Below are 14,542 nucleotides of genomic sequence, written 5' to 3' on the forward strand. Positions count from 1 at the left end.
CAAATACTGAAAAGCTGGAACAAAAAAAAAATGCACTTGCAAATAGAACTACCCTGCTAAAGTCAACAACCATAGGGAAATTTCTCAATACACCAAAAATCACCTCCTTCCTATCATGAATTCCCCTGCAAAACACTGGTAAGTATTCAAGCCCTCATGAATGATCAGGCAGCTTTCATTCTGAGTAGGATACATAGACAAAATGTCATTTTGTTAAAGATGAGGTTTCATTTCGGAATCTATAGATGTCTGGCCCCTCTATCCCTCAGGCTGTCAGCTGAGGCCATCAGTTAATTTTGTGCGGACGCCCAACAGCATGTGTTAGGCACACACTGGAGGTGGCACATGAGCAGCAATATACCTGGCCCCACATGTGACATAGGGAGCCCACATGCTCCCAGCACAGTGTTGCAGCACGTTGTAGGGTTTTCAAAGAGGAGTAAGTGGTGGCACTGCACTTCATCAGCAAGAGGGGGGAGGGGGGGGTAAGGCAGCAACAGAGCAGATCTGAGGTGGAGCCATGCAGCTCTTTCAAAGCTTCCCTATCCCCTGATTGTGCCCATAAACCAGGCTATCCATCTGTCAATGCATGCTCATATTTGTAATTATTGCTCATTCGCAAGATGCCCTTTTGACAGTTTGTGTAGCATCAAGTTTGAACAGACATTATACAGCATTAAGCCTTCCAGAGTAGGCGATACTTGCTTTTATATTTAGCCACCCAAAAAGGGGCGGGCAGGCAAACGCTTTCAAGCATAATGAGAAGAAACAAGCTTTTACAGGGAGCTGGCAGTTAAACACCGGCTTAAGGAACATGCACCAGCCCGATAAAGCACCAGCTCCACCACAAAAACAAGCAGCAGCCCATGTCACAATCTCTCTCAGGCAGGACATCCAGATGGGGGGGGGGGGCACCTCTGAACTGCTGCTGTGGAGCTCACTTATTTCATGGCTTGTTTAGAGGAAGTGAAGAGATTAGATCGTCTTAGTGGTTTAGGAGACCTGGAAGGATTTTCATTATAGAGGTGAGGCAAAGGTTGGTGAGGGCAAGTAGAGAGCAGAGGAAGTTTTCTGAGAGTCTGTGGGAAAAGCTGGTTTCTGCTGTGCTGTAAAGGGACACTGAAAACACCCGTGTGGTTTATGCAGCTGAGATGCAGCACAACTCCACAGGCTTCACATGCACACCCTTCCTGCTGGGTGTAATTTCCTCCTAAGCCACATCCAGCCCCTTGGCACCAGGGTAAAAATATTTAAAAGCAGTTCAAGGGGCTGAAGCTGGATTTGCTCTTAAGTGTGCTACCTGCAGAGCAGCCAGCTAGTGTAAAGTGTAGAGTATTTGCCCCCACAAAGTCACCTCTGGATGAGCTGGACACAGCTCCTTCCACAAGGCAGCAGCAGTTGGTGGAGAAGCAATCCACTGCAGCCTCTCCTGTGCTGTAGCCACTTCTGCCCCTCATACTGAACAAACTGGGCAAAAAAAAGCTAAGACCTTAGAACCTGGTTCTCCCATTTTCAAACTTATTCCACCACAGCATTTGTGGGAAAAAAAGCAATGAAACTGGAAAGAGAAACAAAATAGGAAAAAGAGTCAGCAGGTTCTATTGGGACAAGACTTGACCTTGATACTAATACATAGGATCAGGTATGAGGACCATGTATAAGTCATCATCTTCAACTTGGAAGATGTTGGACCATGCCCAAAGACAGCAGTATTTCAGCAACCAGTAAAAGTTACAACAACAGGCCACCTACTCCCCACAGTCAGTTAGATAACACGCAAGGGCAGTGACAGGAGTATACAAACAAGGGCAGAAAGGAGTATACAAAGTCTTTAGTGATCACGTCTGGCTGTTTCAGACTGCAACAGATGCTGGCAGATGCTCTGCTGAACACAGTAGGAAGAACCATTAAAGCCAGGCAGACCACCAGCCTCTTAAACCTTGGCCATCAGCTTCTGTTCCCTGGGGTTTTGGTCAGCATGCTGGAAAGATACTCCCACTAAAACCTGTTATTATCAGTCTCGTGTGGTAGCAAATGATGGTAGTCTGCAAAGTGCTCAGACTTTTCAAGGCTAGCAGTCAGCTTAGTTTCAGGTTTAAGACAGCTGGAGGAACGCTCTGTCTGGTCTAAGGAATCAGTTCTTCCACCCAGTTGCTCTGTTATTAGCAGGCTTGCTCAGTCATGCATGGCCACACTGCCCAAAACCTGTCTAAATAGGCGGTGATGACCAAGACTGAAACCAGTCAAATCAGGAACTTTCCAGTCTAACAAGAAAAAAAACATTGCCATTCAACACTTAGCACAGGCTGGCCTCCTTGCCTTTTTTTTGATGCTCTTGGTTTCTTCTACAAGCCATTGTGAAGGGACACAACACACAGGGCAGCAGCTGGCTCAGAGTAAAGTTACACCATGCAGGTGAAACATTCACACTGCCTGAGGCTGTCAAAAAGGGGAGACTGCATTACACACACACACACAGAGACACACAGACACACACACACGCGCGCGTGCGCACCCCCCCACACACACACACCCCCCCACACCCCTTCTTTGCCTCTTCCTTGTCGCCAGCCACCCTGATTGTCCCACACTAGTTTCAGTGTTCACCAGGGTCACTACAGGCCAGTTTAGCTCATGAACCTAGCAGAAAACAGAAGAGGAAAAAGCAACCATTTCTGGCCAGTTTCTAGGGTTGGCTTGGCCAGTGGATGGCTCTAACAAGTTCCAGGGTCAAGTGCAGGGGGGGAGGACAGCAGGTTGCTCAGCCAGCTCAAGCATTCAGGTTATGCCTTCATGCTGAGGGATGCTGGCTAAGCTCTGCAGCGATAGGAAGTAGAAAGGGGCAGGGGGAGACAGAAGTGAATTGCTTCTAATGCCACAGCCAGCTCCTTGAGAGCTAGTACAGACCTTCCTGAAAGCAGACAGTACTTACTCACACCTACCATGACCAAGACATCTGTTCCCAAAACTGCATGGGCTGTAAATCCTGTGCCTAATTTTGTTTTTGTAATTTCCAGTGTATGTGTGTGCAAGCCAAAAAAAGGCAAAAGCAACAACAAAACGGGAGGCAACCACAGCCTTGCTTGCAGGGTTCAGTTGGTGCGGGTCTGTGATGTGCTCCCATCGCAGTGAGATACTGAGCACACTTCGGTAGCAGGGTTGGGACCTTCAGTGTTGCAGGGCAGATGGAGATGAGACACACTGAAAAAAGCAGTTCACAAACAGTCATTCCTCAGATAAGGACTCAGGCTGAAACAGCAAAGGCTGAACACCTAGAATTTGGCCAAGATGCCAGGACACTAAGAAACAGTGAAGATGTTAAATCAGGCCCAAAAGGGAAGCGGCTGTAATGAGTTCTCTTACAAAGCATTTCTTCAGTCAGGAGTTGCAGATTGAGCAACAGGCTGACATCAGCTAAAATAACAGGATGGTGGAGGGAGTGGCTCAGATGCTAAACCAAGCAGATGTTACTTAGGTCACCATGTAAAACATAATTTCTGATTGGGAAGATAACTAAACCAGAACTGCAGCACTGTTAGTTAATCCAGGAAACTTTGTCGGTAATGTTCAGCTGTATGAACCGGGTCAGCATGACCACACAAAAAAGCTATCAACCTTTTGCCGGAATTCCTAAGCAACTGCATCCCCTAGCCACTGCAAGGCTTAACCAGCAGGGAAGACTGCCTGACGTAGGCAATTTCTACTTCTTTCCCTGCCCCTATAGCCTCACTACAGCAGAGCTTCCCTGGGGAAGATGCTGTGTCAAGTCCAGGTCCTTGCCCCCAAGGAATACGCACCCCAATCCTTGCTCATTCGTTATCCCAAGTGCCTCGTTTTGAGAAGGGTCAAACGAATTTCCATCAAACCTTGTGCTTATTTAACTCCCACTCTTATCACGCTCCTCTTTGATCAGTCAGTTCAGATCCACAGACAAGAAAAAGGCTGTCTCACTGCCCTGTTAAAAACCAGTTTTGGATCCGAGGTACTCCCTGAGCCAGAACTGCCCACATACACTTTGCCAGCAATTATGACTAGCCCAAACAGTGGACAAGTGATATTTGCTGATCCTGCTGTTAAGCTATAGCATAGCATTAGGGCAGCATGATCCCTGCAAAAGATCTCTGCCAGTTCTCTTGCTTCTTTATTTGCCCAAAAGCTCGCTTGTTAAGAAAAGCCTGTGTTCACTCTCTGCTTTCTTCATCTTTTCATAGGGAATCACTAGGATCTACCTCCCTCCCTGTAAATGTGAACATTTCAAGAGGAACAGGGTGGACCACAGTTGTCAGCCTAGTAAAGAACATCCACTTCCAGTGTTTTCTACTGAAAAACCATCTCCTTTGCATCATCAGCTTAGTCCTGCTTGCAAGGCCCTGCGTCATCACAAACTTCTTCAGGTGGGAAGGGTTCAGTACCTTCTTGCTCTGTGCTAGAGGCCAGAAGAGCAGCTCAGTACAGGAGAAAGCAGTACCTCTTCAGCTACTTCAGCCTAAACTGGCCCACAGTCACAGCACAGAAACACAACCGCACAGAGGCCTACAGTAACGAAGCTGACAAGCAGGGAACACAGCTGCAAACTGAAGAGACTGAAAAAGGAAGAAGGGGCCTGAGAATCTGATTCTACAACCACATCCAGCATAAAAAGCGCCAGTGCATGGAGAAACTGAGGAACTGGAAGAGAAAGCGATGCTGTCATTACTTTAGATCAAATGGAAACTTTCTCTTCTTTTACTAAGCCCTTCAGAAGTGCCTTCTTTGAGAAACAACTGGTAGGACAGAATTCAGCCCCTCTTCCCGTATCACCCCTAATCAAAATCAGACCTCTTCTCTTTCAGTTTCTGCTTTCCTCATAGATGGGAGTATCAGGATTGAGCAACACCACCTACGAAAGCACCCAAACCCTAAGGGCTTGGATTTGAGAATCAGACAGAATCTCTTTCTGACCAGCACATGACCTTTACACATTTTTCTTCTTCAGAATGAGATAGCATTTAATTTTCAGGCAGCGCGTTCTGTCTGATGTCTGTGTATAACCAAAGAAAGGAAGGCACTATTCGTTTGCCAAGAGCAAATTTTAAAAAGCATCTATTTTCACCTTCGAAAAGCAGCAGATTGTCCTTGGTTTGTACTGCAAGTCAGGGGATATGGGAAGGGTTACAGCACTCAGCTTTACTTTCAGAGTTCAGCTCTCTTAGGAGGAATGCCGTCCTTTACAACTCTTTCCAGGAAGATTTCAGAAACTTAATGTTAACATTCCCATTTTGCTTACAGCACCAGGATTACAGTCAACACCTAGCACGCTGAGAAGTTGGTCACAACTCCCAGCACCCCTCCTCCTCTCATTTCAACCCCTTCCCGCCAAAATGCAAAAAACCAACAGAAAGCTGCTGACTGCCGGTGGTGCCTTCCAGTGTCATTACCACTTGTGCAGCTAACACACCTGCCTAATCCTGTCATCGTAAAGCACAAACACTCGTTTTCCTATAAGTACTTTCCACTTTGTTGGTCTTCATATACATTAGCTCTGCTTCCTCAAGCTGTCCAACCATGTCATAACTCATCTGGGTTTTCTTTCCCTTAGCAGAACCAATCTGAGTGACATTTCCACCTCAGCTGTCTGCCTAAGGCTGCCTGTAACATTAGGGCACCTTCCTGCTCTCCAGCCCACACCAGCCAGTGACCCAGAGCTCCTCCAGCTCACCACCACCTCACCTTGCCACTACGGCAAGCGAGCACACCCCGGCAGCTGTGGGGCAAAGCCATACCAAGGACACACTCAGCTGGCAGCGCCAGGTGCCCACAGAAGTCCTCATACAAGCTTTAGGCCTCTGGTGTGTGTGCCAGTGCGCTGCGGGGCAGGAAGGAAGCACTGGTAAATGAGAGAGGAGGGCTGGGTACAGCACCGAACTACCCTTCGCCTCCTTCCAGCCCTGCCGCTCACCCCGCTCACCCCCACGGGCAGTGGGCACGTGAACAAGAAACCAGCACCCAACCTGCAAGCACAAAGGTGGCAAGGGACAGTGAAGGACGGCATGGGACAGCAGGCCAGGAGAGGCCAGGGAAAGCCCAGGAAACCCAGAGAAGGCAAGGGGAGGCCAGGGAAGGCACCCACCACAGCACCTGGCCCTGTCACCAGGCCACCCACCCGGTCAGGCACAGCTTGGCTTCCCTCCAGGCAACAGCAGCGTATAGCTCGGGCCAGGCCTGGGGCCCGGGACGGAGCGGGACACAGCAGTGGCGCCGAGGGACAGGCCGAGCGAAGCCCCGGGAGGCCGTGCCGTGCCGTGCCGTGCCGGAGGAGCCGCGGGGTCTCGGGCCTGGCCCTGCTGCCCCCGGGGGACTCCCGCTCTGCGCTGCCACCGCACTGCCACCAAGGGGCGCTGCCGGCGGAGCCAATCCGTGAGCGGGGCGGCGCGCGGAGCATGCTGGGAGTTGTGGTCCGTGGCGGCGCGGCGCCCACTGCCCCCCTGTTACCGGCTGACCGGTGCGCCTGGCGTACGGTTCTTTCCTCGGCGTTACTGCGGGGCATGCGGGGTATTTTCCGGCATCCCTCAGCGCTGCCGCTCTCGGACCGCGGCGGGGACCCCGGGCCCAGCAGGGCCGGCCCGGCGTTGCCATGGGGATCAGGCCTCAGTGTCGGGGTGATGATGTCATCACAGCGCCGCCAAGCGCCGCGCGCGGCACGCTGGGGAGCGTAGGCGGGGAGGGGGCAGCCCCCGGCAGAGGCGGGGAAAGTCGGCCGGGGCAGCCGCCAGCTGCGGGGCTGGGTGGTCCCCGGGCTCCGAGGTGGAGGGCCTCAGCACCGGCTGGCACACAGCCAGGCCCCGGTGCCCTGTGCCGGGAGCCGCGGAGGGGCAGGCGGCCTGCACATGGCAGCAGTGCGTGCACACCAGCCATAGCCAAGGTTTAACAAGCTCCGGTGGAGCTATTTGCGTGGTCAGGCCTCTGGTGGCACACACGGGTCTCTGCTGCCCGGGCAGGCCTCGGCCTCTTCCTCCTCCCCGGAGACAAAGAGCACCACTGCCGCGCTGCTGTCATCGCCACATCCCACACCAACACTGATGGCACCGGTTCACAGATGACTGACAGCCCATTTCCCTGTTTTCTTGCGATTATAATAATTTCTGTGCTGGTATTTGCCCTTTTGACTCTGTGAGCTCCTAGCTCTGCCTCTCATCGTACTCCAGCTTCCCACAGACCACCTCATGGCTCTTTCTGCGGCTTGGTTTCTTCAGCAGCCTGAGCCATGGTTACATAGTGGGGCCTTTTTAGGGTTGGACCTTGGGCTCTTGGCACAGAGGGAACAACAGGAGTGTTACATTGCATCTTCAGGTTTATAAGAAAGAAGCTGTTGCTGACATATGTACCTAACAGGCACACACACAAAATTTTCATCCTCTGAGGTTGCCGCTGTAAGAAACTACCATTGTCACTGTTTAAAAAAGCCATGATTATGTATTCTTTGGTGGGGACACATGGAAGAAAGAAAAAGAAGCAACTCAGGGCCAAGTCAAGTTGGTCTTCAGGACCACACTGTATTAGGAACCACCAAAGCACCTGGGTTGGGAGGGGTCCTCAGAGAGTCATCCAGCATCCCAATGCGCTTTGGCTGAGCTGTGCCATATGGTGGGGTGCGTCCACAACCTGTTGTGATGCTTGGGGGTTATCCTGCCTTAGGGGCAGGGCATGCTGCTTGTCTTTACTGAACTTCAGGAGGTTCCTCTTGGCCCATTCCTCCAGCTCATCATGAGTACCTCTGAACACTAATCCTGCCTTCATGGCTATGAACTGCTTCCCCCCACAGTTTACCATTACCTGCAGACTTGCTGAGGTGCCTTCTGCCCTTCATGTTGGTAACTGATGGTGCTGATGGCAGACAGGATTGGGGCCCTGGTGGTGTTCCTTGAGTGATGCCACCCATAACTGGCTGCCACTTGGACTTCAAGCTGTTGACTGCTGCACTTTCGTCTTGAAGGTTCTGCTCCTCGTTTTTATCTTGCCCCCTGGCAGGGGGGCAGCTGCCATTCCCCATCTCCTTCACCACCACTGTGCAGGAACAGGCTCCCAAGAAGGAACACAGGAGCATTTCTTGGGTTTGCAAAGGATGGGATTAGGAAACCTGTCTTTTAGCGGCAGATTAGAGTGACAGAAAATGGGCAAGGGCAGCTAGACGGGCTCCTACAGACACCAGCAAGTGGAAAGCCAACAAAAAAGGGATCCAGCACTGAAATGACAGGAAATGCTGTGCAGCCTAAGCAGAATCATAGAATGGTTCGGGTTGGAAGGGACCTCAAAATGATCTAGTTCCAAACCCTCTGCCATGGGCAGGGACACCTTCCACTAGACCAGGCTGCTCAGAAGCCCGCTGCACCAGTATATTAAGCAGGTTATAATTAATATTTGTTTATACTGGATCCAGACACCAGTGTACCACAAAAGTGTATCTTGACATCGATGTATGTGTTTTGTAACACTGCGACATGGCTGACAGCATAACCGTCAACAAGCATTTTGTAACACAATTAAGCAGAAATAAAAAACCTAATTATGCCATGAGAAGAGAAACAAGGGATTGTGGTATACAGGTAGAAACAGATTATGGAAAACGTATACAAGTAGTAAAACCTTCAAGGTGAGAACACAGGATGAGAACAGGCATGAAAGATGTCTGGTGGGAGCAGAACAGGCAGGAAGAATGCCAGGTGAAACCTGAACAAGTCCAGTCCTAAAAATACAATAAACTGTGTCATGAGCAGATGACATTCCTCTCTACAGAGGGTGTGGCAGTGCTGGCTTCTTTTCCAAATTTAATACGTTCAGTCACACCCATATGTAGTAGTCATCTAAACCAGACTTTTCTTTAAAACATCTTGGTTGAGAGTTGTCTCAATAGTAAGCTGAAAAAATACAATTTTCTTCTGTATTAGGGATAGACTCTCATCACAGACAGTGAGGAGAAAGAGATCCTTTTGGTATCGGATCCACCTGGCCTGGGCTTCTGTTTTATGATAAGGTGAACCACCTTCTAAGTTGACTACTTTTTTCCAGTGACTATCAAATGAACCTGGGAAGCTAGTTCAGGTGCAGACATTCCTAACAAGTCACTGACATTTAGACAGGTGGCTCCCATCACTTGTATTTTTACTGCGTATTGCACCAGAAACACACTGTATCTTTCCACTTCTAAGAAAATCACTGAGAAAACACTCTTCTCTCTGCTGTTCGCCTTAAGGCATCCTTCACCTCTTTGTTCCGCAGGCTATAAATCAGGGGGTTCAGCATGGGAAAGACAACAGTATAAAATGCAGAGACCACTTTGTCCGTGTCCAGTGTGTAGCTGGAGCTGGGCCGTAAATATGTGAAGAGGAGGGAGCCATAGAATAACCCGATGGACATCAGATGGGAGGTGCAGGTGTAGAAGGCTTTGTGCCTGCTAGCTGCCACGTGGATCCGCAGGATGGTACTGAGGATGCAGGCGTAGGAGATGGCGATGGTCAGGAAGCTGCTGGTTTGTATAAAGCCGCACAGGGTGAAGAGGAGAACCTCATTGAGATGTGTGTTGGAGCAGGAGATCTCTAGCAGCGGGGGAATATCACAGAAGAAATGGTTGATCACGTTGGAACCACAAAACGACAGTGTGAATGTGAAAGACGTGTGCACCAGTGAGGTCAGACCCCCGCTGAGATAAGCCCCAGCCACCATGGAGGTGCAGACCCTGCGGGACATGGCAATGGTGTAGAGGAGAGGGTGACATATGGCCATGTAGCGGTCATAGGCCATCACAGCCAAAATGAGGCACTCTGCGTCAGTGAAGGCAGCAAAGAGAAACATCTGTGTTGCACAGCCAACTAAAGAAACTGTCTTCTGCTGTGCTAAGAGGTTTACCAGCATCTTGGGAGCAATGGCAGATGAACAGCTAAGGTCTAAGAAAGATAAATTGCTTAGGAAATAGTACATGGGGGTATGAAGGCTGGCATTGAGTTGGACAAGCATGACGAGACCAACATTCCCCACCAAAGTGATGGCGTAGATGAGTAGGAAGAGCCCAAAGAGGGGTATCTCCACCTCTAGGCGATCCGTGAAACCCAAGAGAACGAACTCGGTCAGTGCGGTGCGGTTTTCTTCAGGCATTTCATTACTTTGTGTTTGGCTTCATACACCTAAGATTTGTCACAGGATTGGTCAGTCCTAGCGAGTAAGCAACACACAAACACATTACATCCCTTACAAGACAGAGGCAGTGGAAACATAAGCATCTCACCCAGTATCAGAGGGGGAAACAAGTGGCTTAGATGATGCCTATTGAAAGGAAAGCTTAGGAGGACATGCAAAGAGACCTTTACAAACACACTTTAGCTGTGGAATTCCTTCCTGTATATTCCTTTCACATATGTGAAATTGGAGCTCAGGTGGGATTTTATTGAAGAGATAGACCGTAGTGCAGGTATAGAAGAAACTTTGTATGATATAGCACTTGAGGAAAAACATTGAGTCTAACAGCTGCTGCACATTTACCTCTGTGACCAGTGGAGTGAGGAGTTCAGGCACACTTAACAACGATCTTTCTGAGGCAGTGGCGAAATTGAACACTGGAACAAATTGATTGAAATGCTGGAACATAACCAGATTTATTTTTTTTTTTTTTTGACAAAAAGACATAATCAGTTTGGAACAAACACAAATCATTGAGTTTAAAATGAAAATAAATATTGCATCTCATTCTGGGATTTCTTGCAAATATTTTCCTGAGGCTGATTAATTCTTAAGCAATTGATGAAAAGAAAGCCATGAATATTGTTTTTAAGCATTCAGACATAAATATGTTTAGATTTTCCAAGCACTTTCCACCACATATCTTTTTTTGGCTGAAGCTATTAACTGAATTTGAATTAGAATCAGTCCCTTGGAAAATGAATTCTGGGTATTAATTTTACCTTTCCAGAAAAAGTGAGTAATTTAACTTAATTTTGTAAAAGTTAAGACATGTGTTTCTGCTGATGCCAGTGTAAATTCTAGGCGGGGCAGATATATCTTTGCCCACCTTTACCTTTATAGGAAATGTAAGGATTACAAAAGAACATCTAATAAAAGGACTGCCAACACAGGTCAGTTAAAAAATCCTGTAAATATCAGTTCTGTGTGGATAAAGGCACAGACAAACCAGAAACATTTCAGATTCCTGGGAAAAAAAACCCCTAAGCTGATTCATTCAGGATAGGATACTAGATGGTTCCAGTGGAGTCTGGGGGTTCAGAAAGGAGAGCTCGAGTTCCCAACAGGGTTTCTAGGCACTCCAGTTGTGACAAAACTCACCTGTATTTGGCTTTCTAAAGGTTCATCTGAGTGCATCGTCTTCAGCTCTGTCTATAACCGTTACAGACGGGTAGCTGTGATGCATCATCTCCTGGCTGTGTGCATGTCTGTTGATGAGAAAGGAAGCCTGGGTGACCAATATAAATTCACTGACAAAATTTTAGGTGGTTACCTTCAAGTGAGATGAATCTCATTTTAGACAGCTTTGATCTTTTTTTTCCGAGATCCTTCATTCTTGGTGAAGGCTTGGCACATCCTATAATCTTAATAATTTTCACATGTTTTCTGAATTACTCCAGAAAATGCCTGGGGTGACTCAGGTGATGACATAGGTTCCCCCATTAGATTCCTAGAATAAGCTGACAAGTTCCACAGAAATTCAATTGTGTTCTAGTTTTAGCCAAGACCAGTTAAACAGAGACCACGTAATATTTATTTTGTTACAGGCAATTGGAGAGATTTCTGGTGAAAGTAAGAAAGAACCTTTCTGCCCTGAAAAATATTCCATGGTTAACGCACATGTGGCTGTTTCTTCACTTTTTCAGCTGTTGATCATGCTCGGAAATTAAGGCATAGAAATCCTAGCAGCTGCTAACAATTCAGTGGTCTGTGATGAATACCTGCAAGAGATTTCAGTTCTCAGATTAAAATCTAGGGGCAATAAAAAAAAAAAAAAACCCACCACAAACCTCCCCCCTTTTTAAAGATATGCTTGTATTTATTTTTTCTTTTGTGGTATTGTGATGCAGCAACTCTTTTCCTTTAGCACATTTGAAATCCATTCAGTCAACAAGGCAACTGACTTAGAATAATTGCTACACAACTCCCTGAATGGAAGGAAATTTTTCTTATTAGGGGACTTACCTGCTAGAGAAATATTTGGGTTTTTTCCTGGATGCGGGAAATGTTTCTTTTGGGGAATGTCACAGATTTTATATCTTCCTTTTGGACACGGGAGACCACGATGTTCTCAAGGGAAGAGTAGAACAAACAATTAAAATGCTACCGGTGTTGTCTCGGTGTGGAAACGTTTCAATGAAACAACAGGCTCTAAAGATATAGTACACACTCTTGGAAATGCTTCTGATATTTCCTTTGGCTGGAAACCCATAAACAGTAATTTTTTTAAAGCATCAAAACAGTGCTGAAATGAGGATGGTGGTTTTGACAAAACAGAGTCCCAACCTGTGATCTGGAGCCACAGATACAAGGCCACTGCGGCCCTGAAGCGATCGCTTTTTGAAAAAATTTCAAATGCATCTCAAAGTGATTGCGGCAATTTCAAAAATGGAATTCCAGCAGTCATTAGAACCTTTAGTACCGTGATTGTGATCATGTAAAATTAAAAGTAGTTGGTTCTCGCTAGCTGAAGTTCCCCATATAATACATAAATTATACACCCAGAGGAAGATTTAAAGCAGTTTAATTTGTTACTTTACTACTTATAATAAGCAGTAGTTAATCTCTTCCTTTAATGTCTTTTTAGTTTAAAAAAAAAAAACACAAAAAAGAGCTAATCCTTGTATTTTCATGGGAGAGTTGTGATATGAATTGACTGTGAATAAAGAATATCTGGCAGCTGCCTAGGTGGACAGACACAATTTAAAAAAAGCTTTCAATTCAACGGCTCTTCACTAGCAGCTGTTTAACTTGACAAATGTGCAGCTGATGTATTTTTCTGTGAGGAAACTTGGGTAACTCTTTCAACATTTTTATTCTTCAACTAACAAGCTTTATTTGCATTGCTTGCCTTTTTCTTCCTTCTGTCTAGTTCCTGTGTGAATGGAGGCTGTATATATGTTCATGGGCAACCACTTAAGGTCTTAGTTTTATTTCATCTGAACCCAAGACATTCCTCCCAGTGGTCTCCAATAACATCTAAATGGAATGAGGACAACTTTGTACAACATGCAGTTTCTATTGGGCACAACACCAGACCTCAAAGGCTCCAGAGGTTAGAGGAACCCTAAAAACACATGAAAATTCATCTTAACTGATTTTAGGCATCTTAAAGTTATTAAGTCAAGTAAGTTAGTTGGGTTCTTTTAGCTATCGTTGGCAAAAAATAGGCACTTCCAAAGGACAACTCATCCCATCGTAAAATAAGTTTCTAAGGAAACCTGTGCGTACTGCTTTCTGCAGGTCCCTTCCTCCCTACAGGGGCTATAAAATAAGCACAGACAGCTAGGTTAGGCTTGTATAGCTCAGTTCTATACCGCTGAAATGACACAAAATGGATCCTACCCTTTCCTATCTCCATGCCCTGTCCCTCAGCACTTGCCCAGAACACAGCTTGAAGCTATGGGTTCACCCCTGAGGCAAGACCCTAAACACTGAGCAAAACAACCACATGGAAGGAAAGAACACTGCAGCAGAACTGATTCTTATTTTTCCCACTTCAAAAAACTGAGAAGCAATGTAAAAACTCCACAGAGGCTTCCAGGAGCCAAGGATGGGTGTGTTTGGACCTTCTGAGACTCTGGATAGAGGCTAAAGCAGGGGTCCTCAAACTACGGCCCGCAGGCCGGATACAGCCCCCCAGGGTCCTCTGTCGGGCCCCCAGTATTTACAGAAACCCCCGCCGGGGGTTGGGGGGGGGAAACCAAGCAGCCGCAGATGACTGCCTGCCACTTCATCCACGTGCCGGCCCCCTGGTTAAAAAGTTTGAGGACCCCTGGGATAAACCATGATGTAGGACAGGGATGTATGGATGCTCTGCTGTGGGGGGAGTGACTTGGGAAAGCCCATCCAGGACAACAGGGGAAAATTACTGCATTTGGATTGTTGTTCGTATCTCTGCTCTTTCATTTGATATTCTTAGTATGGGGTTCGTCACTCAAACAATTAAAAGTTACTTGTCTAAGCTTAACTTCTAGACTGCTCCAGTAATACACGTAGAGAAATAATTACTCAAGTTCTAGAAAGTATTCAGAGTGCAAACAACTATGTACAGGCTACTGTGAACATTGCTTATCTGAGGAGGACACTGCTTCCCTTCTGATCCAGTAGTGCTGGTCAGGGACCAGTTATGTGTCTAGCACTGATCAGCCATCTCAGCTGACTACAGACTGTAAATCAGTAAAAATAAATCTCAGTGGTCCAAGGCGGAAGACAGCCAGTGACGTAAACTACCTTTAGATTGAATGAGAAGAATGCAGACTGGAATTCAGCTTGCATGGGTTGGTATAGTTTCATGAGGGCCAGCAAAAACCTGAAATAATGATTTACCCTC

At 47.1% G+C, this 14,542-nt stretch overlaps 1 protein-coding gene and 1 long non-coding RNA gene across 2 annotated transcripts; both read right to left on the reverse strand.

Annotated features, from left to right (window-relative positions):
- Positions 1-9,074: 9,074 nt before the first annotated feature.
- LOC119154423 (olfactory receptor 5AS1-like) lies at positions 9,075-10,164 on the reverse strand. The gene has a single exon (XM_037401878.1). It carries the CDS (start codon positions 10,126-10,128, stop codon positions 9,190-9,192), a length of 939 nt encoding a protein of 312 aa, XP_037257775.1. The 5' UTR covers positions 10,129-10,164; the 3' UTR covers positions 9,075-9,189.
- A 1,152-nt stretch (positions 10,165-11,316) lies between these two features.
- LOC119154427 lies at positions 11,317-13,605 on the reverse strand. Its single transcript, XR_005106463.1, has 3 exons — positions 12,175-13,605; positions 11,830-11,930; positions 11,317-11,417 (listed from the first exon to the last, which is right to left on the reverse strand). It is a non-coding gene; the product is annotated as an uncharacterized LOC119154427 (long non-coding RNA).
- Between the last annotated feature and the right edge of the window lie 937 nt (positions 13,606-14,542).

Source organism: Falco rusticolus, chromosome 10 (assembly GCF_015220075.1).
Source record: "Falco rusticolus isolate bFalRus1 chromosome 10, bFalRus1.pri, whole genome shotgun sequence".
NCBI lineage: Eukaryota > Metazoa > Chordata > Aves > Falconiformes > Falconidae > Falco > Falco rusticolus.